Raw genomic sequence first — 23,740 nt, forward strand, 5'->3', positions numbered from 1 at the left:
GGAGGGGCCCCTACTATGTCCCTGCATCTTCTTCTATGACCTTCATTCTCCTGCACAATTACATTGCATTACATATCTCCCCCCCCCCCCCGCAGCTAACTATATTGTGCCACATTTGTTAGTATAGACAACATGTCTTAATGAACACTTTCTATATTACTAGCCTTGTGGTAGGCATTAAAGGTAAATGAACAGCACAATCCCCGCTCAAGAACTCATCATCTGGGAGTAGAAACTGTTAAGTAAACAAAATTTTAAAAGATCTAGTGTTCTGTGTACCTTTTGGACACAGAGGGCCACCCAGTTCAGCCTGTGTCATGCCTTTTGGACACAGAGGGCCACCCAGTTCAGCCTGCATAGGTCAGGAAAGGACTCACAGTTATCCGCCTGAAGGAGAAGAATGAGAGAGCTTGATGAAGAAAGTGAGAAGGGTGCTCTGTGTAGAGAGGACAGCATATTCAAAGGAGTAAACTAGGGAGTATAGAACTGTGTTGCAAGCTGTTGGTAAGTCTGAAAGTGTCAGCATCTATCTCCTAAGAGCAGTAGGATTCCCCTGCCTGTCCATAATGTAATTATCACACTCAGGTATCTCAACATTGGTACAGTTTAATTTTTTAATATCAAGTGCACTGTAAAATGTATCCAGTTATCTTAATAACGTCATTATAACCTTTTCACTTTTCAAGAGCTCACCAAAGATTGTGTGATACATTTACTTGACATGTCTCTTTAATCTTTAATCTAGAACAGTGCTCTAACCTTTTTTTTTTTTTTCTTTTCATTTCTCTCTTGGCCATTCATGATATTCATGATTTTTAAGAACCAATATGATTTCAGTTATGTGGAATATAAAGAACAAAATAAACGAACAAAAAAATTGTAACAGACTCAGACACAGACCCTAGACTGGTGGTTGCCAGAGAAGATGAGGGTTGGGGAATTGGGTGAAAGAGGTGAAGGAATTAAGAAGTACAAATTGGTAGTTACAGAATAGTCATGGGATGTAAAGTACAGCATAGCGGTATAGTCAGTAATCTATACTAATAAAAGCCTAGGTGGCATCTCACCCTCACATCATTACAAGATGGTCACACCATGTTGTCACAAGGTGTCCGCCTCCCTGCTGTCACAAGATGGTGGGCAGGGGAGGGCAGTTGGGGGCTATCAGGCTGGCAGGGAGCAGGTAGGGGGTGATCAGGCAGGAAGGGGAGTGGTTAGGGGGTGATCAGGCAGGTAGGCAGGCGAGAGGTTAGGAGATAGCAGTCTCGAATTGTGAGAGGGATGTCTGACTGCCTGATCACCCTGCAGGATGGGGCCTAAGCCAGAAGTCGGACTTCTCCTGAGGGATCCCATATTGGAGAGGGTGCAGGCTGAGCTGAGGGACACCCCTCCACTGCACGGATTTTGTGCACCAGGCCTTTAGTCTATATAATAAAAGCCTAAGCGACTATTAACAGTGGAACAACCAGAACTACGGGTCACTATGATTCTCACTGACCACTGGTGGACAGACACTCAATGCAGGAGCCTGCCCTCTGGTGGTCAGTGCACTCCCCCAGGGGGAACACCACTCAACCAGAAGCCAGGCTCACAGCTGGTGAGTACAGCAAAGGTGGCAGGCAGTGGAACTAAGCCATCAGTTGGACATCCCTCGGGGAGTTCCATACTACAAGAGGGCACAGGCCTGGCCTCTAGCGTTGTTATAACTATGTATGTTGCCAGGAGGATATCAGAAATATTGAGGAGAACATTTTGTAAAGTGTTCTAACCATTACTCTGTATGTTTGAAACCAATAAAATAATACTGAAAGTAAGCTGTAATTGAAAAAAAAAAAATTGAAAATGTTAAAAAATAAAAGAGCTTAGGTCAGGTATCTCACAGAATGTTTCTCACTCAGGATTTGTCTGATTGTTTCTTCCCATTTAGATTCAGGATAAGTACAGTTGTGCAAACTATTACATATGTTATATTGTGTCTGCCTCAGTGCATCACTTCAGAAGGCAGTTGTCAGCATGTACCATTGTTGTGATGTCAGATTTGATTATTTGGGAAAGGTAATATCTACCAGATTTCTCCATATCCTATTCCCCCTAAGCCTTATAGAGATTGGGGTTATGTTGTTGTTTTAAATTTTTTCTTTATTGATTTTTAGAGAGAGAGGAAGGGAGGATAAAGAGATAGAATGAGAGAAACTTCATCCATTGGCTGCCTCCTCCTTGCCCCCTACTGGGGATTGAGTGACCTAGAATTGAGCTGGTGACCTCTTGGTTCTAGGATTGATGCTCAACCACTGAACCACCTGCTGGGCCAGATTGGTTTTTGTAATCATTGATGATTTCTGGCAGAATCTGTTCTTACTGTGAGCTGTAATGTAGTGGCTTTCCTATTTCGTTCATATCTGTCTCCTTTATATTAATGGAACTCAGCCCTCCTTATATCGTTGACATCTACTAGTTCCCAGTTTACTTTAAGGAGAGCTTTCTCTTGCTCCATGTTTATTTTTTATTATTATCAATACAGATGCATTCTTCTGTTCTTTTTTCCAGTGTGTAACAATCCATTATTACCTATCCAGTGCTCAAATTGTTATCTTGTTCTCAGCCCTAAAATCAGCCATTTTCCTAAGTATTCTGGTTCCTGTTAGCGAGTAATGATACTTAGACACCAAGTTCCAAGGGGTAGGTGTGCATGTTGCTAGCGCATTTCATTACTACTGGGCTCTTTGGGACCACAAAGTGAGGAAAACTGTTTTTCAAAACCTTGAGCATATATGGCACATTTAAGTCTAATCCACCACTTGATGACTCTTCCTCTCCTTCTACCACTTTATATTTGAATTCCTTTCCTTTAGTGAGCACCCCTGATGTCACCAACATTTGTACCCATCTGTTCCATCTTACCATATACACATAAGATTTTCAGAATGACTATATCAATGCCATTACCAGTAGAAAACTTACTAAGGAAAATTCAAATTTTCTTTGTAGTTCCTTTTTCCCCTTAAATATATGCCATTTATCTCATGTTTGTTTTTTAGATTTTTTTAAATGTTTCCTTTTACTAATGAAATATATTCAACATCTTAAATAGTTGGCATATTATAGTTCTTTCTAGGAAAAATATACTTGAGTTTGAGTATAAATATTAAAAAATAGGTAGGTAGTTACTAATTAAAGTGTCTGAACTATTTAATGTGTTTTAATTAAAATAGCCATAAAGCCACTTGAGAATTAAATTTGCATATAAATTAATAATTTTCAAAAGCTCTATTTATCACCCACTTTTTTTATTACACCTACAAGGTTTAGTACTTTTCTAAGAATATGAATTAGAACCAGATGGAAAAGCGGTTGATGCACATTTGTATATCTGTTTATAAACTGTTTTATTTGTATTCTGTATTCATTTGTCATCTCATCTGTCCTCTCCCAGGAGATTGCATCTCAAAAAAAGAAAAGAAATTAAAATTCTAGAGGAAAATGGTTTTCTATTACTTTAGACATAACTATGTACCGGCCATACACATTCATAGAAAACTAGAGGCCTGGTGCACAAAATTTGTGCACGGGGGTATGTGTCCCTCAGCCCAGCCTGCACCCTATCCAATCTGGGACTCCTCGAGGGTTGTCGGACTTCCTGTTTAGACCCGATCCCAGGCAGGGGAAGGTAGATAGGACTGGATCAGGCCTAATCACCCTTAACTGCCCTTCCCTGCAGGCTTGATCACCACCTAACTGCTCTCTCCTGCAGGCCTGGATTCCCCACTCAACTTCTCTCCCCTGCAGGCCTGGGTCACCCTAACTGCCCATGCCTGCCGGCTTGATCACCCCCAACTTTCCTCCCTTGCTGACCTGGTCCCTCCCAACTGCCCTCTCCTGCTGGCCATCTTATGATGGCTATCTTATGTCCACATGGGGGGAGCCATCTTGTGTCTTAGGGTGACAGTCATTTTTCATATTATACTTTTATTAGATAGGATGCCTACAAGTGAATTCTAAGGTACCAAAAGAGCTAGCATTTCTTTGTATTTCAGTTGGGCAAGTAGTATTGTTGAAGGTTTTTTTTTTTTTTTTTTCCTGCTTTCTTTAAATATTACTTAACATAGATAACTAGAAGTAGCTATGGTTTCAAGAAAATTTGATATTAGTAGAGAAAAATGGCCCTACAATTGCATCATTAATCATATACAGAATATCAAATTAAACTAATCATAATGTGGTTCAAAAAACAAATCCTCCATTTGGTTTTTGAAATCCTCCATTTGTTCTTTATTATAGAAGACAGACTTTTCATACATTCTGTAAAAATTTATAGTGATTGTTGTATGTCACCTAAAGTTAGGGGATGATTATCCTCTGATATTAACAATCAATTTTTGGAGTCATGTTCTCAAAAGTTAGCGTGGAAATACAATTTTGTGCAATATGTTTAGACAGCAGAATATCAATAGCACCAACAAAAGCACCTGGTCGATTTTAGAACTAAAGCTGCTGCTTTGAAAATAATCCATTTCTACAAGGGAAATGATATTTATGATAACCCAAGACACAGATATGATGAGAACTACATTCTCTAAAGTTATCGTGTCACTGGCCTATAAAAGCAGTGCTCTGAAGTGAATCAATGGAACTTGGTCCTCATAGTGGACAGTAGCACAGCACTAATGAGACAGATTTCATTAAAGGCTATTTGATTTATGAGAGAAGTAAAGTCCTATCATATTTTGAAATTGCTGGCTTAGTCCTGGCATCTGATCTTATTTCCCCTACCATCACCATCATGGTTTCTGTGTATTCTTGACATTGCTATGGTAACCCCTGCATCTCTTCTCACAGAGGGTGATGAGACAGGAGTGATGGATAGTCTGCTGGAGGCCTTGCAGTCGGGGGCTGCCTTCCGCGATCGAAGAAAAAGGACACCAAAGCCAAAAGGTGAACGTTATTCTTGTTTCATGTTACTTTCTAGGGAACTACCACAAAGAACAGCCCTTTTATAGTTTTTAATTCTTTTAAAGTCATGTGTCAAGAATGTAGTGCCGTGGGCAACCATTCCTCAGAAGTTTCATAAGTTTTCTTAATCCTTCCCTTGCGATGACATATGTCAGAGAGAAAAGCATTCCAGTTGGCCGGTGTCAGTAGCACATTACAAATCAATGCACTGAACCTAGGAAATCCTGATTAGTGTGACAAGTCTCAGCTGAAGAGCCATATGTACTTCATCCCAGTGGAGTTCACAGTAGCATAATTAAATGGGAAGTAAAAGTCATAACATTATTGCTTTGCTTCTAGATATACTTAAACTTGGAAAATATACTCTTACACTTCTTGAGATGAACAGACTTCTATATTAAACTTCTTTTATATTTTTGTTTTAACAGATATTCGGCAGAGTCTCAGTCCCATGTCTCAGAGGCCTGTTCTGAAAGTTTGTAACCATGGTAATAAACAGTATTCATAAATTGCACATTCTTCTTATCTACTTTTATCCCATTGATCTGTGATTTCAGTAGACTGCTGTGAAGTTCTCAAGTTTCAATATAACTATAATAGTAAAAACGTGTGGATCTACACATTTGTTATAAGATTGTATACTCAGATTCTGCCGCCTGACAGTATTGCCTGAGCTAGTGTTTAGAGTTCTTTTAGGTCTTGAGTGAATTTTTTTATTATTTGAAATTACTTCAGACATTTCTGATCAGTGTCGTCCAGTGTACTCTTTCAAAAGCATTGTGCTTTCATATTACTATTTTAAGTAGTGGACTTACTATACATGGAGATGCAATTTGAAATGTTGAATTGTTACCTATTTTACTCTATGACATTTGCCAGTACAGTTTGAAATACTGTGACCCGCATTTTGACAAATTTATTAACGCAGATGAGCTTCATGTGATATTATTATGGATGGATGTGCTAGAATCACTGAAAAGGTGAGTTAACTTAGTCTCTGGTATTTGTGAGATTGAATCCTTTCAGAAATCTCTACCCAACTACTGCATACCAGTCTCAAGATGCCGGTTTGTGTTGATTGATTTTATTTACTTTATTTCCCTTTTTCTCACTTTTATGTTTTATGGGGTTCTGTTTACCTTCCTTAGTCAAAACATAATTCACCCATTGTGATTGCCATTTCCTCAGGGTGAGAGTGTCACCAACTTCACCAGATTTCTACAATAAATGGAAAATACTTGACAGATTGCATTCAAGGGTGATTTGGAGTACAGATGAGTTAAGTAGTTAAGTTTTAGCACTAATTGTGATGCATGAGTAGAGAAATGTATCAAATTTTTAAGAGTCTAAAATAATTATGAGGTAAGTAAAAGATGTGGTTATAATGATCTACTGCTCAAGGTAAAGAACATATAATAGATGCTTTAAGAAGAAGAGGAAAGGTGAAACCCTACAGCAAATTTTTATATAGATCTTTTGACATTTTTCAGCAGTAAGTTTTTGTTGTTGTTTTGCCTTCTCCTGCTCTAATAGTAAAAAATAATTGTAAGAAATCAGATAAATTTGTTGTGGATCATTAATTCCTTATTAGGGTTTACGGTTTAGAATTATTGTGACATTCGAAATAATGGCAAACAGTGTAGAGGACAGTGTTTTCCTGGACCTCATAGATAATGTGTTTCATAGATGGAAACTCAGGCTAAAAACTTCTCAAAACTACACATCTAGTTATTGACACAGTTAAGGCCATGTTGCAGTTCTGATTTCCATCGCATTTTTCTTTTGATTATATATAGATCCTTTGATTATTTTTTATTAGTAGTAAAATAAAATAAATAATGCAGCCCACATTGTAAGTCATTAAAGCATAGGCAACACGATGGTCATGATCTATACTATTAATAAAAGGGTAATATGCTAATTAGACTTGGTGACCAGACATCTTCCGGATATCCTACTTCCTTCCAGACAGTTAGGGAGCAACCAGGCCGCCAGGGGAGCAGTTGGGGAGACAGGGAGGGCGCGATCAGGCAGGCAGGCAGGCCAGCGGTTAGGAGCCAGCGGTTCCAGATTGCAAGAGGGATGTCCAGGGCCTCTAGTATGATTATAATGGCATATCTATACCCCTGCCATGCTGAAGTTTAAATAAATACTTTAGGTGTAATGTAGGGGGAAATTACTTAAGATAAATTTGTGCCCTGGCCTCAGGGACCCAGTCCTTCTGTGACTGTCATGCTAGGAAAGTGTCCAGGCTCCTGTAAATTACATATAAATTGTGATGTTTCAATCCATTTTGTAAAAACAGATAAGCATTGCATTTCCATCTTTACTAAACCTGATATATACTATCTGAAGTCCTAGGCTATTGTAATATTAAGCTAGTAGGTTATAGAGCCAGCCAAAGGAGATATAACACAAATATCAATTTCTCTATTGTAATATAAATGTAGTGGGTTGACATGTTTTTTAAACTTAATTTTTTATTTATATTTCTGCTGTGTTTTTACTTCACATTTTTAAGCAAGTGAGAGAAAAATCCAAATGACCAAATTAATCTTTTAAGAACAGTATGTATAAAGATAGATTTATTAGAATGGATGTTGAAAAATGAAGAATATGATAAGGAAGGAATATTACAAGGATCACGATTATTTTTACAAAATGTTGACATTTCAAGCCTATTTGTAATTTTCTATTTCTGAAAATTATTTTCATTGAAAACTGAACTATGTGATTGAAATGTAACACATAATCCCTTTTACTTTTTGTTTTCATGTACTTAAACAAAACTAGTGTCTGATACTTATACTTTCTACAAATATACAGTAGTTGATAGTAAACTGATATTAAACTGATATTAAAAGATTTATAAAATTTTCTGCAGGGTTATTACATGCCAAGCACTATGCTGAATGTTTCCTACACATCCCATTTAATCTTTTCAGTACTCTTACCAAGTAGTCACTACTTTAGTCTCCATTTTATAGTTGAACATAACTAAGGATTAAACAGGTTTGATAGTTTGTTTAGGCCCTGGGCCTGTCTAGTTCTTAATCTCTCTGCCATGTTATGTTCTGAATGTAGCTGTTCAAATCCATACTTGTTGTTCCCATCCTTGAGCCAATGCATATGTGTACATTTTTTTTTTTCATGATATAAGGTTGAACTAGAAAAACCTCTCTGAATGTTTTCAGCCTCTGGTGTGTCTAGTCTCTTATTCCAAGATTGAACCACTATGTCTACTCTTTTCCTCTTCTGAGGCTGGATTATAAGGTATATCACCTCCTGGAATTACCCTGTTTCCCCGAAAATAAGACAGTGTCTTATATTAATTTTTGCTCTCAAAGATGCACTAGGTCTTATTTTCAGGGTATGTCTTATTTTTCCATAAAGAAGAATACGGTACTCATTTATTGTTAAATGAAAATAAAGGAAATTTTTAACCTGTATACGGTACAGTAGTGCGGTAGTTGTCAACACAAACCAGACAAACTGTGAATCCTACAGTATCAAGAATTTACTCATTTATTCAATGACAATCATGCCATCATCTTCTGGAACATCATCATAACAATCCAATTCCTGAATTTCCTGCTGAATTTCTTGTGACTCCATTTCTTTCAAAATCTGTGGACCAAATCTCTCATGTTTAGCCTAGGGGGGCCTTATTTTCGGGGGGATGCCTTATATTTCACTCAGAAGGAAACCTTAGTAGGTCTTATTTTCGGAGGATGTCTTATTTTCGGGGAAACACGGTACGACCACTTTTTATTCCATCAATAAACTCTATATTCAAGCATCTATATTCATTAAAATAAATGCATGCTCTGTTAGGAAGATCACAGATGATTTACATATATATATATATATATATATATATATATATATATATATATATATATATATATATATATCTGGCATATTTATTTTACAATTAGAAAATCCTGGCAAAGTATCCTCTCAGACCTTGGTGTGTGTGTATATGTATGTGTGTGTGTGTGTGTGTGTGTGTGTGTGTGTGTACACAAAAGATGGCCTCAAGCATTCTAACTTCTGTCAACTTCAGAAGCACAGAATGTACACATTGAGTAACCCAGCCCTTGTGCTGTGCTCCAAACCTTTAACAAAAATACTATGGTTAACGCCTTTACCTGTTTGATCTTTCGTTTTACCTATTAATGTCTAAGCAGAAATTAAGTGTTTGGTATTTTTCCTTGCTAAATCTTCATTCATTAACTTATCAAATTTATTAAACACTTGTTAGGCATTTAAGATATAGAGATACCATCTAAAAATTCACCATCCACTGGGAAGATAGATGAGTAATAATTTTCATACCTGTATATTTGCTTAATGCTGAGTTAAGGGTAACACACAGAGTGTGGGCAAGTATCAAGAAGTCTGGAAGACCAATTCAGGCCTGGCTTCTAGAAGGACCTGAAATCCAAGCTGAGTTTTGAGAAGTCAGTAGAAATAAGGCCAAAAACCCAAGGACAAGGGTGAACCAAGAAAGCAACCACACATATGTACTTTCTCAAGAGGTCCTTTCCTTTACAGGGCCATTCTGGTCCCTGTAAAACCATGTGCTCTTATTCTCACAAATAATAACACTCAAATTAGCACCCTAGTCTTTTCCATTTTACAATATTCATTTCCCTAAAAATGTTCTTATTTGATGTCTATCACATTACTCATGAGCTCCTTCAGGGAGCACACAAGGCAATGAAGGAGGGTATCTCTCTGGTCTACTGCTGTGATCCCAGTACTTAGCTGGGCTAATGTCTGATACATGGATGTTTAGTAAGAATGTACAAAATGAACAGACATTTTTAGATTTAGGCTTGAATTGGACAATATATATTGAGAAAATCAGATTTCTCAATATCACCCAAATACTTGGGATTAATATGCAATTGCTGAAGCTTAGGCTGTGAACACAATTAATCCCTCTCATCTCCCTAAAATGGTATCTGAAGGAGCAACTTGATCATCACTGGTCTCGGCTTCAAAAGGTTGTTAGATCAAATGTGGAAGATGTGGTTTAATCTTGATTGGATTATTAACTCCTGAGAAATGGGAGGTTACTTATGAGTTAAGTTTTTTCACCTTGCTTAATTAAGCAACATTTAACAACAGTAAATAAAACAAAAGAAAGCATTTGCTAATGAGCACAGGGCATTATTTCATTTTCTTACTCAGTAGTGTGCATTCCAGACTTACAGATTTTTCTATAGTCTGTAGAAAATAAAACTCTTTTAAATCAAGATAATCTAAGTGTTGATACATTTTTATAAAGTTTAGACCTTACTTGAAGTTTTGCTAAATCAACTGACCTAATTGATAATAAAGGACCAGATAGGGGGAAAGTATATCAAGAGTCTGATGCCAGACCAAGAATATGAACTGCAGGGGTTTCTGAGCCAGGAAATGGCAGGTCTGCTCTGACCAGTGTGGCTCAGTTGGTTGGTCGTCATCCCCTGAATGGAAAGGTTTCTGGTTCCATTTTCAGTCAGGGCACATGCCCGGGTAGTGGGCTCAACCCCCAGTAGAGGGAATGCAGGAGGCAGCTAATCAATGTTTTGTTCTCACCTCAATCTTTTCTCTGTTCTCTCCTCCTCCTCCTCCTCCTCCTCCTCCTCCTCCTCCTCTCTATTCCTATCTCTCTAAAAATAAATAAAATGTCTTAAGAAACAAAAAAGAAAATGGCAGGTCTGAGCAGTTTGTATGGAACTGAAGTGACAACCTTCTGAAAGACCTGAAAAGAATATAGCTACCTTGATGCTGACATGCGTTGGCTATAAGAGATCAGGAAAGAATCAGTGTTTTACCGATTGAAGAAGGAAGTCAGGTCTAGAGCTCTGGGCTGAGACCCTCAAGAGAGTTGCTAAGGCTGCATAAGCAAATGAGTTATCTAAAGGAAAATCTTCAGACTTAGGGAATGGTAAACCAAAGGCTAAAATCTTAGGATTGAACCCAAGTGAATGATGAAGTGTGTGAGAGACAGAAAATTATGAAGAAATGGAGGAAGATTATATAATAATGGAGCCTACATGTGGTTGAAAGAAGACTTTCAAGGGATTGATTTTTCTCATTACTTTTCTTCTGTTGTTTGTTTCTTTCTTTCTCTGTACAACTCAGTGGTATACCACTGAGTGACTAGTGTTCCTCTCTTTTACTCTCTTCAGGACATCCCTTCCCCTGTGCACTAGACAGACTGTAAACATCTGTGACAAAGAGATCTCACCTCATGCTGCTTCTCCCTGAATCTGATTGCATCCTTGTTAGATGGTTTCTTTTTATTAAGTAGTACAGTGGAATATATTTTCTCAGTGAGATGGATGTAGAGTAATCAGAAAAAATCTATAAACTATATGCAATTAAAATCCCTAATGATAAAACTGTTTAACTAGAACAAAATAAGATAAAACATAATCAAAATTTTAGACAAACAAGTATTATGCATTTTTAGTGAATAACCATATCCTAAACAAAATCTTGCTATATTATCTTTACATTAAATCAATTCTTAATAGCCTTAATTTGGATCTGATTATCTATTTTTACTCTCGCACTTATATATGGAGCTTTGAGAGATTTTTATAGAAATAAGATTGTATTGCTTCCAGGCACAGCTGCTCTGCCACTCTAAGATTTGAAGTCAGAATTAGATGTGAAGCTAGTTAGATATTTTTGAATTAGCTTATTTCTCCACAAAATAACTCTGAGAGGCACACACAAAAAAAGGCTTTGTTATTTATGTATCAAAATTTCACACATAACCCTCCCTTCCCTAAAGCATTCAGTTGTGGGTCCCTTATTTCTTAACCTACCTTTTCCCCAAACAGCAAGAATTTGTCTTAAAGCAGAATTATGAAATTTGTAAGGTTTTCAATCATGTCTGCCTTAAGGCTTCTTTGAAAACAGTGACCACAATGTAAATCCAGTTCTTGGCTAAAAAACCTTGTCTGTCAAAGTAGTAAATATTGACAACCACCATTGCCATTTCTTTAAACTGTATCCTATTTTAAAGTAGACAGAGCATAGGAATAATATAGTAAAATTATATGATAATTTTTACTGTAAGTCATTGGCTTATTTTTTTGTTCTCTTTCTGATAAACTTGTGCCTGCCAAGTAACCTAAGAAAGGGAGTTATTAAAATACTAATTGTTTTTGGCACCCTTATACTTGGGCTTTCAAGCAGAATCAAATGCTACCTGTAACTGTCAAAAGACTTAAATATTTTTAAGGAGACTTTTCTGAGCCAGGAATGTAAAGCGGTTTGGTTGATTTTACATTTTATTCAAACATCAGTCTCTCCTACTTACTGTGTAGTCAAGCAAAAGGAAGGAAGTACTCAGCGGGGCTCCTGCCTCAGTAACTATGCCCTGTGGGTAGAAGGGAAAGGCCTGGCTAATTTATACTCAGGTCAGGACAACCTTTTGGCTTATTCACATTATCATACAGACCCTTAAGCATGAACAGATTAGAAAATTCTCAAGTACTGAGGACTTCAAGTTGTTTTAAAAGGATATTTATGCAAGAAATAGCAAATGCCTTTTATTTAATGAGCATTCGAAAATCTATGCTGAAGGCTGGGACCAAATTGAATGAAAAGGAGATAAAGAACTATTATGTAAGGAAAGTAATGTTCTCCACTTTTCTGAAATAGTTGTTACTAGTAATATGTCTCTTGTTCTACTTGTCTGTAGTGAACTAATTATTATGATCTTTTAAAATTTTTGGCTCATTCTAAATTTCTCCCTTTGCTTAAAGAAGGCAAATAAAGTAAAAGTCTGAGGTGCTGCTTAGGCTCGTCCAAATGTAGCCATAGTGCTTAGTTTGGCAGAAGGCAGACAGAGTGAGCTGTAGAGAACCCACCAAGCAGAGTCAGCCCATTTTTAGAGGCTATTTCATATTTTAAAATAGTAAATCCGGGAAACAGTGCATCCTCTGTTGGCACACCTTGTGATGTGTGTTTGAGCAATGAATGTTACACGTGAGGAAGGCGCATGGAAGGGTAGGTGACCCTGATGTAGCTGGTGTTTTTCCAGGTGTGCGCCAACTATGTGACAGATCTGTTTCCTTAAAATAACACTTGGTGCTAAACTCATTTCCAAGGTGCCATTAGATTTAGTTTTATATTTTTACTTTTATTTGCCCTCACTAAAGGTCAGTTTGGAGTAGCCACAAGTACAGAAATTATTTTTTAAGGTTGTTGTCAGTATTAAAAATTTTTGCAAAGTGCCTGACTGGCACATAATACCGTGTTTCCCCGAAAATAAGACATCCTCCGAAAATAAGACCTACCGCATGGAAAGATAAGACATCCCCTGAAAATAAGACCTAGCACAACTTTAGGAGAAAAAATATATATATAAGACACTGTCTCATTTTCGGGGAAACAAGGTAGTTAACTTTAAAAACACCAGAGGTGGTACTTATTCACTGGCAATTTGTGAAAGCATAAGACTAGCCAGATGGTTGAATCCTGTTGATAGTAGCCTTGAGTGATCTGGCCAAGCAGTCTGACCTTGAAAACAGTGTGGAGTCACTTCGGGCTTTTGCATTTGTTTTGACTACTTGACTTACTAATAGGGTGACCCTAGCAAGTTATTTCACCTTTGAATTTTCTTTTCCTCAGCTGTAAAAAAAAAGAAATTATACTATGTGCTTCATAGACTATTTGTAAGATTAAATGAAAATATGTAAGAGTATGCTACTAAAATACCTCGAATTGAGTAGATATAAATTTGATATGTTAGTTTTTCCTCATTCTTTTTCCTTTTCCACCATCCTAACATGGTGCATTTGTCAATAGAAAATTAATATAAATTCTCCAACAAAATCACAGTGGTAGGCAGAATGGGTGTGGTAATGAGAGAGGTTGAAATTGATTTTCTTATATTGAATGCTCTCTCTACTGCATTTAAAGTGCATTAAGTGGAATGAACTAATTTGGAATAAAAAATATGAAAAATTAAAATACTATGGATGTTTTTGGTTTTAAAACATAATAATAAAGATGTTTATCCTCCTTTCACCACAAAGCCCAAAAGAGGAGTAACAAGGACCAATTTCAACTTCTATGAAATCAAAACCTCTTTTACCTGGAACATCTTTAACTTTATAAAGACAGAATAGAGAAAGTGATGCAGGAAGGAGGAAACTGGAGTGCAGGTGAATTCATTTCCTTAACAGGCCACCAAAAACTAGGGGGCTTAAACAACAGAAAAGTATTCCTCACAGTTCTGGGGACTGGACATCTGAAATCAAGGTGTTGACAGGGTCAGTTCTTTCCTAGCGGGAGAATCTGTCTCTTTTCTGTCTCCCAGTGGCCGGCGGGCCTTGCTGTGCCCTGATTGCAACTGCACTTGACTTTCTTCCTTAAGTCTCTCCTTTTGACCTTTTTATGGGGACAGCAGTCATTTGGTTGGGGCTCACCCTGTTCTAGTGTGACCCCCATCTTAACTTGGTTACATTTGCAAAGACCCTATTTTTAAATAAGTTTACATTCACAACAATTGGGAAGTGAGGACTTCAACATATTGTTGTGGGGACACAGTTCAACCCACAACAGCAGGTGACTCCAATGAGGAACAGACTGTTACTCCTCACAGGACACATGAGGGTTGAGGAATGGCAGGTCCCAGGAGCAGCGGGCAGAAGGAATGGGACACAGAGATGGAAGTGGAGGGGTAGTAAAGAAGTTCTACTTCCATCTGGCCGTGTGGCTCCAAAATCCAGACTTGTAACCATGATGCTGCTTTCTCTTTCCTCCTCCCAACCCTGAGAGGAGAGGTGTATCGTCTAGAAAAATGGCGATGCTCTAGAGTGGCAGTCAGCCAGGGATGAGGTGTGCCTCTGAAAACGGATTATGTCAACACAGAGGAAGGCCTCCCTGGCCCCCTCTAACCACTTAGTCCCCGTAGGAGCCACACTTCTACTCAAGGCAGATCACAAAATATTCTTATGAAGGTAATGAACAGTTTAAAGTAAAGGTCTTCAAATGGTTGTATTGGAACCCCTAGCCTCCAAAAATATTTGGGTCCCACAGAGAGGCCCACAAGTTAACATCCTGGTCACTCACACAAAATTTATCTTAGATATGAAGTTGAATGAGGATTCATCAGCTGACATTTGAGGGGGAAAAAAAAACAGATCAAACAAGGGAATTCTTAGTAAACAGAAAATGTGGAGAATTATACCATAGTTAATAATTGCAATAATATAAAAGATTTCAGTGATGAAAATAAGATTAGATAGTACCAATAGCTTTAAAAAAATAAAATTTAGAAATATTAAAGGTTTTAATTGACAACAAGCAGGCACTCATGATAGGAAGACCTCTTAATTTATCCCTATTAAGATAGAACCAGAAGTCAGTTCCATTCATTACCTACCTCTTCCTCTCCTAAAACATACTGAAAGTACCTTTATTTTTTTATTTTTTATTTTCTCTCTCTTAATACTGTATATGAACCTAAAAAGACTTCTCTCTTTTTTAGCTCTCAGAATATCATTGTTATATGATCTAGAAACTGGAGCGCTCTGTAGTGTGCCTTCTTTAAGACTGGTAGGCAATGAGGCAATAATGGTAGTGCCCCTATCTCAGGATAGTACATGTGCTTTTTCAAATACAATGGATGTGTGTTTTGTGTGTTCTGTAAATAATATTGGTCAGTGATTTTACAGCACATCTCAGTATTTTCTTCCCTTGTCAATCTTAATGTGAGAGAAGATAATGACGGAAATGAGTAATAGGGAAAAATCAAGTTCCACTTTTTTTTTTTTCTTTTTTGCCATTTAGAGGAAATGTAGCCTTTCAGTACAGAATAAGAAGTTGATGACTAAACTGAATCCTTAGAAAAACAAGAGAATGGGATGAAATTAGCATTTTGAAACATTAACATTATAATCAGTGGCTCTTTTGTAAGTATCTTAATACATTACACCCACCTCCTGAAAGCCAAGGCTTTCCCTAGTATAGGTGGATTATTTTTGACTTGAAGGGGAACAGTGGCCCCTTGTTATATGTAGTCTTGCTAAAGAGATAACTATTAAATATTTCTCTACTGCAAAAGGGTCTATAAATTGATTGAAGAAAGCACTGACATGCATTAAGAAAGCTGAATGTCCCATTGACTCCCAAGTAAATTAGAAATTATTAGTGTTAGACTTGATGACATTGTTGTGATAGGACAGCATTTGGCTTAAATACTTCCACATTTATTAGCAGTGATATTAGAATAAATGCTAATGATCATTAAGTGCTATGTACATTATCATTTAACTAATTATGCTTGCAATCTCCTTCTATTAGTTAAACCTCTTTTGGTTAATTAGTCAAAGGAGCTGTCTCCAAATTCTAAAGGAATAATGAAATAAAGAAACACTGAAATATCCTAAAGAAAATGGAGGTGTATCCATGTTACCTCATATGCCAATTTTAGTTACCCTTACCTAGTCCATTATAGCAGCCTCAAAAAATTCTGGCAGGTTTTTATTTTTTTATTTTTTATTGTGAAATATGATCATTAGGCTTATTAAATTACTAGAGGCCCGGTGCATAAAATTTATGCATGATTCTTTCCAAAAATCGGGACTTTTTTAAAAAAAATGCCGTGGGATGTGGGACAAATTGTTAAAAATCGGGACAATCCCGCCAAAAACGGGACGACTGGTCACCTTAGAGGGATGTCTGACTACCCATTCAGGCCTGATCTGGGCTAAACGGGCAGGTAGACATCCCTCTAACAATCCAGGACTGCTGGCTCCCAACCACTCGTTTGCCTGCCTGCCCGATTGCCCCTAACTGCTTCTGTCTGCCAGCCTGATTACCTAACCACTCCCCTGCCAGCCTGATCTTTGCCTACTGGCTCCCCTGCCAACCCGATTGCCCCTAATTGCCCTTCCCTGCAGGCCTGTTCACCCCTGTATGCCCTCCCCTGCAAGCCTGCCCCCCCGCCAACTGTCCTTCCCTACAGGTCTGGGTCCCCCCCAACTGTTCTTCCCTGCAGGCTAGGTCACCCCCAACTGCCCTCCCCTGCAGGTCTGGATCCCCTCTCCCCCAACTGTCCTCTCCTGCAGGCCTGGTCACCCCCAACTGCTCTCCCCTGCTGGCATTATTGCCCACAACTGCCCTCACCTGCCAGCCATCTTGTGGCAGCCATCTTGTGTCCCCATGGGAATGGCTATCTTGTGTGTTGGAGTGATGGTCAATTTGCATATTGCCTCTTTCTTGTATAGGATTTGTGAACTAGTAGCCCTGCACATGATTAAATAGTGCAGGTTCCCTATGCCTAGCTGCAATCAGGACTGCTGCCCAGTGTCACTCCACCTCCGTGGCCCCTGCCCCATAAACCTCCACATTAACAGCCCCTACCCTGCAAGGCTCCTCGGCCTCTGCTCCCCACGACCTGCAACGCTCTTCTGCATCAGCAACCCTGTGAAGCTCCATGCTCACAGCCCCCCACCCCGCTCCTCCCCTCGCCTCCACCGCCCCATTGATGCTCCATACTTGGCACCCCTGCTCTGCAATGCTCTTCTGCCTCAGCCACCCCGGGAAGCTCCATGCTCAAGGCTCCCATCCTGTGAGGCTCCTTGGCTCAAAGCTCCCTGCTCATTGCCCCTGCCCCAGGAGCCTCCGCACCCTGCCCCGCCACACAGTGAGAGCTGGACCGGTCCTTTGGGCCACAACTCCCTCCTCCAGCTGCCACCGTAGGTGGCCAGGGGTCCACAGCTCCAGCTCCCTCAGCTCCCTAGCCTAAAGTCAGGTTGAGCTTGTGGTCATTACTGGTCGTTACAGACTCAGACTTTTTATATATTAGGATACTTTACTCATTAAAGCATTTTAAGGCAGAAAAGTGCTAATGTAATAGGCAAATAAAAACAAAATCCTTATATACCAACTTTTTCATTTTGAAAAGATGAACCGGGAAATACTGTTTAGATGTTAATACCATCTTATTATATTTTTTAAAATGTTTTTATTGATTTCAGGGAGAGAAAGGGAGAAGGATAGAAGGATAGAAAAATCAGTGATGAGAGAAAATCATTGATTGGCTTACTCCTGCATGTTCTCTATTGGGGATCCAGCCTGTAATCTTGGACATGTGCTCTGACTGGGAATCCAAACCATGAGCTCCTGGTTCATGGCTCGACACTCAACCACTGAGCCATGCCAGTCAGACATAGTTCTGACAAGCCAGTAACTCAAAATACATAGAACTTCAAAACTACAAATATAAGACACAACTCATACAATTTTATCAGGTCTTCTACCACTTCTTGTTACTATGGTTAGCCTGAGGAGTTCTTAAGCTGATGTTTGATAAACCATGAACAGGATTTTATTTATAATCCAAGTATATTTTATCACTGGATGTAAAGCATGTTTTCATATGTTTTTTTAGTCTTCCTTTTGTGTCAAAGGAGGGGAGAAAATAGAGAAAACAATTTTTTAAAATTGACTGTGATCTGTCATCAGACTTCTCACTTGATGACAGTGATGCTGAATTCGACTGTGCAGCAGAAATAAATGAAGAGCTACCCAGGACAGTCTTGCAGGACAGAGAGAAGCACTGCCTGGGAGGTTCTCCTTGGATCTGGGCTGCACTTGCAGCCTTTGGTAACAGAGCCCTCTCTAATAAGCCTCAAGGTTTTCATCACTTCTTTGGTCTCTCTGTTTTCTGTTTACTTGCTAGAAACCACATGGCCTGTTACTCTCTATTCTATTAATCTTCTTTCTTTTCATTTGCTGATCTCCATTCCCTTTTTTCAGCTAAATAAAAAAGTACATGATCTGTTCAGGGTAAGAAATAAATTTGTATAAAGTAACTAGAGACCCAATGCACAAAATTCATTCAAGAGTAGGCCTTCCCCTGACTGTCAGCACTGGCTTCCCTCTAGCACCCAGGACCCAGGCTTCCCTCCGGCCGCTGGCAGGCACCCGCCCCGGGCTTCCTTCTCAGCCCCAGCTTTGTCCGGAAGGTAATCCAGGAGGACATCTGGCCTAATTAGCATATTACTCTTTTATTATTATAGATGAACTGAAGTAAGGAAAGTCAGTAACTCCAAGTACTGTGTTTTAGAAACTGACATTTCCTAGAAATTAACTTATCTCTGCTAGATGTTTATTTAAAGACAGTTGAGCTTTGTATACCTTCCTGGTATACTTCCCTTGCCTCTCTGTTTTAGGAAGTGTAATGTATTTTTTTCCCATATTGTCACATATTCCTTAAGTAAACAAGATCTCTGATCCTAGCTAGAATCCTCTTGCAGTTTTGCACTAAGATCTTCTTTAAAATTGGAAATAAAAGACTATCAATATACAAATTATAGTGCCTCTCTCTCGCTCTCTCTCTCTCTCTCTCTCTCTCTCTCACTAAATTACTTGGCCCTATGTGTTGCACGGAAAGGTTTTGTTTTGTTTAAACTGTTCTTATACTTGTTTTGCTTCTTCCTTTATTTCAAAAGTAAACTTAAGCCCTAGCTGGTGTGGCTCAGTGGATAGAGCATCAGCCTGCAGACTAAAGAGTCCTGGGTTCAATTCCGGTCAATGGCACATGCCCAGGTTGTGGGCTCCATCCCTAATTGAGGCAGCCTATCAGAGATTCTCTCTCATCATTGATGTTTCTATCTTTCTGTCTCTTTCTTCTTCTCTGAAATCAATAAAAACATATTGTTAAAAAAAAATATTTTTTAACTGATGAATTCACATAAATCTAGAAAAGCACACAGTTCCTAAGTATGTGGCTTGATAAATGCTCATAGAGTGAATTTACCTATGCACCCAGTATGCAGGCCAAAAACAGTATTAGAAACACAGAAACCCCCTCTGGCTCCTCCCATTCATGACCTCAGATCCCACTCAGGTCCTAACTGTGAGAACATAAGCTAGTCTTACTTCGTCCTTTTTAAAAATTGAGTCATACATTTTGTATTCATTTTGTTGTGTAAAGTTTTAGTTTGTTCATCCTTATTGTTATTTAGTATTTCACTCTATAAATATATCCTTTTTTTTTTATTATTCTGTTGGTAGGTACTTATTTTGTCTCTAGACTTGGTCTATTACAAATAATATATGTGATTCTTATACATGTCTTTTGGTTCTGTCAGGTAAGGACCTAGAATGTAATTGTTGTTTCATTGGGTTTGCATATGTTCAGTTTTAGTAGATATGCCACCCAATAGTTTTCCAAAATGATTATACCTGTTTATACATCCATCAGCAATGAAAAAGAATTTCATTTCAACGGTTCTGATAGGATAGTTCATTGTGATTTTTATTTGCATTTTCCTTATGAGTAACTTGAGTACAGTTTCATAAGTTTGACTTTTTGGATGTCCTATTATCTGAGATGCCTGTTCAAGTCTTTTGTTTATTTTTCTGTTGGTTGATAGATGTTTTTCAAATAGATATGGTACACTCTAAAACAAACATGTCAAACTCGCGGTCAAGGGGCCATATGCTACAATTTAAATGAGGCATGTGGCCCACCAGCTGTGAGTTTGACATGCTTGCTCTAGAACTTTATAACATTTATGTCAAACTGCTAATTAAAGGAAAGATTGTGGGTCACTTTATGGTAATATAAAACTGCACATTATTCAGCTCTTCCAGTAATTACGAGACCTTAGGATGAAAGGTCCAGTTAGTATTATGCATTAAAAGAGCAAGCATGTTGTAAAATCTGCTGCCTGCTTCCCTCTTCTGTTGAATTTCCTTTAATGTACCTGTCCATTGTCGTCTGCTCCTTGTTGTCATGTGATAGCAATTCAGGGACCCACTAGCATCTATAACTGAACTATGGACACTCCAAGAACGGTATTCTAGAAAATAAGAGTGTCATGCAAAAGATTTAGAAAACCATTTGTTGAATGAATGAACGCTTGAATGCGTAGATATGTGAATGCATGAAGGAAGAAATAAACAAATGACTGCATAACTGACTCTTGAAGTCTGGCCTCCCAACTCTAAGTCTAATTGAAATTCCATATGCCCCAATACTTACTATTTATTAGGAAATACTTAGTGTGGAAAATTATTGTCATAAAATGTTGTACTCAACTTGTAGCTCACAAATATGAATTGGGTAAGCTGTCAAGGTAACAAACTTATAACACATTTAAATTTAGTTTTATGATAAAACTAGAGTCCCGGTGCAAGAGATTTGTACACTTGTGGGGGAAGGTCCCTCAGCCTTGCCTGTACCCTCTCACAGTCCGGGAGCCCTTGGGGGATGTCCTACTGATAACTAGGCCTGCTCCCATGAGCCCGGCTTCTGGCTGAGTGGTGCTCCCCCTCTGGGAGCACACTGACCACCAGGGGCAGCTCCTACCTTGAGCGCCTGCCCCCTGGTGGTCATTGTGCATCATAGTGACCAGTTGTTCTGCTGTTTGGTCTATTTGCATGTCAGCCCTTTATTATATAGGATTTGAGTGGCTTCTTTATAAACTACTTTTAAATACAGTCTATTACCAAAGAAAAGATTCTTCATGTTTAAAATATCCCAAGCATGTGATTCTATTGTTGATGAGTGAAAGCCATATTAAGTGATTAAATGTATGTTTCACCTAAAAGATGACTTTCACTTATTTATCTCAAAAAAAATCTATAATGTCTTTCAAAGTCACTTTTGCAACATATTAATTATGGTAGTTTTAAGTTTTATAAAGTGTTAATATGAAGTAGAGGCTTCTGATTTTTAAAATATTGATTCTATTCTATGGAATTAGTAAGTATGTGTCCTTATGTTTCTTCATCTATGAAATGTAGTAGTAGTTTTTTTTTGTTTGTTTGTTTTATGAGTTAGACCTCCCTCTCTCTTTTTTTTCTTAACACTGAATATTTTTATTAACATTTATAGTCACAACCTAAAATATGACAGTTAATATCTAGTCTATTTTGACTGCTACACTTGAACCAATTGAGCTGCATTTGGGATCAAATACACACATTAAAGTAAAGTAAACATTGAGTTTGTTTAAATCCTATGTCTTTGAGTTTTCTGATGCAAACATCTATTAAGAGTATAATATTTAAAAAATATAGAAAAGTATAAAGGAGAAAAATAAAGTTTACCCATAGCTTATGTAAACATTGTTGGCATTGATTTTCTAATTTTTAACATATATGCATACTTTCTTAAATTCAGATATGCTGTGCATAGTAATTTTGTTATGAGTATTTTTCATGTAACATGAATTCTTCTTAACAATGTCTTAATTGATATACAGTATTCTTAGTGAAGTTGGGCCATGCCTTATTTAACAAGCTTCCCCAGGATTTGACCTTTAGATGCTTTTACTATTATAATAAACTAAAGCCTCAGTGCATGAAATTCATGCACTCGGGGGGGGGGGGGGGGGTCGGGGGAGAGGAAGTGCGTCCCTCTGCCCACCCTGCACCCTTTCACAGTCCAGGAGCCCTCGGGGTTGTCCCACTGAAGGCTTAGGCCAACTCCCATGGGAACCAGGCCTAAGCCGTCAGGTCAGTGGGACATCCTTAGTGCTACTGCCAAGGCAGAAGAGGCTCTCACCACTGCTGCTGTGCTCAGCCTGAGTGGCACTTCCTCTGTGGGAGTGCAATGACCACCAGTGGGCAGCTCCAGTGTTGAGCGTCTGCCCCCTAGTGGTCAGTGCACATCATAGTGACTAGTCATTCTGCCATTAGGTTTATTTGCATATTAGCCTTTTATTATATATTATAGGATAGCAATATTTCTTCAGACTACAGTAATAGTTATGAATTGTTGTGAGGCTGTTTATACCTACTGTCACACTGGTTGGGTATGGTGAAGTGATCCCTTCATCATGCTAAATTATACTCCTACTGGCCACCAATAGCAGTGTCCATCTCTTAAACCCTCCACTGCACTAGATGTTTCAAAAATTTTACCAGTCAGACAAAACAGTCTCATTGTCATTTTCTATTTTTAATTAGTGTGAAATTGTGTCTTTTTTTAAGTTTTATTACAACTGACAAAATAAGAAGGGTAGGGAGAACAGAAATGGGGAGGCAGGCAGAGAAACTTTCTTAGTATTTCTTATCAAACTATGTCATCAATTAAGGAAAATCATCAACTTCAATGTTATTTCCTTTACCTTATTTCTTCAATAGGAGCAATTGTTATCTCTGTTTGTGATGATTTTTCAATGCTTCCAGCCCTGGAGTCAGTTTATTTATACATTTTGGCTATTAATAATAGAACATAAAATCAACTCTTGAGTTACTGGAGTAATGAGATGGAGAAAAAGGGATGGAAATCAGAGCCAGGCCTGAATCTCATGGCACATGACTGGTTAGGGGGTTGGAATCACAGTGGACTTGCACCTCCTTCCCCTGGGATTGCGGGTCATTAGGCAGCTGCTTAATGGATCAGTAAGATGCTTGTGACTAAATGCAGTCTCCTTGATGCCAGCAGAGCCAGGTGAAAGGTAAACTGAGCCCACCAACTGGCTTTTCTTCCAGATGGTTTTTAACATCAATTGTAATCGATTTCCTTTCACTAAATTCACCACATGAGTTCATTTAAAATAAGAGGCATTTCAACAGCGAAGGTACTTGTACATTGTGATCACTTTGCTAAATGCGATTTTTTAATTTATAATTTATATAACTATATAATTTGCATAATTTATATAGCTTACAAAAGAAGGTATATAATAACCATGTAAAATTATAAGAGAAAAACAGATGCTACAAGAAAGCAAAAGTAATTTGGCTCTTTAAGCTTAGAGCCTGGGTTCTCAATTCAACATCCATCAGAATCACCCCCGGGGGCTTA

At 38.3% G+C, this 23,740-nt stretch overlaps 1 protein-coding gene across 3 annotated transcripts in view; it reads left to right on the forward strand.

The window, feature by feature from the left end:
- The window catches only part of DIAPH3 (diaphanous related formin 3), a 479,703-nt gene that overhangs the window by 368,069 nt on the left and 87,894 nt on the right, over positions 1 to 23,740 (forward strand). For all 3 annotated transcript variants that reach the window (XM_084876736.1, XM_084876737.1, XM_084876738.1), the window contains 2 exons: positions 4,837 to 4,932; positions 5,379 to 5,438. In XM_084876736.1, coding sequence (XP_084732862.1) covers positions 4,837 to 4,932; positions 5,379 to 5,438 — 156 coding nt within the window. The remainder of the gene's footprint in view (positions 1 to 4,836; positions 4,933 to 5,378; positions 5,439 to 23,740) is intronic.

The sequence above is a fragment of the Pipistrellus hanaki genome, assembly GCF_964339955.1.
Source record: "Pipistrellus hanaki genome assembly, chromosome: 3".
Taxonomy (NCBI): domain Eukaryota; kingdom Metazoa; phylum Chordata; class Mammalia; order Chiroptera; family Vespertilionidae; genus Pipistrellus; species Pipistrellus hanaki.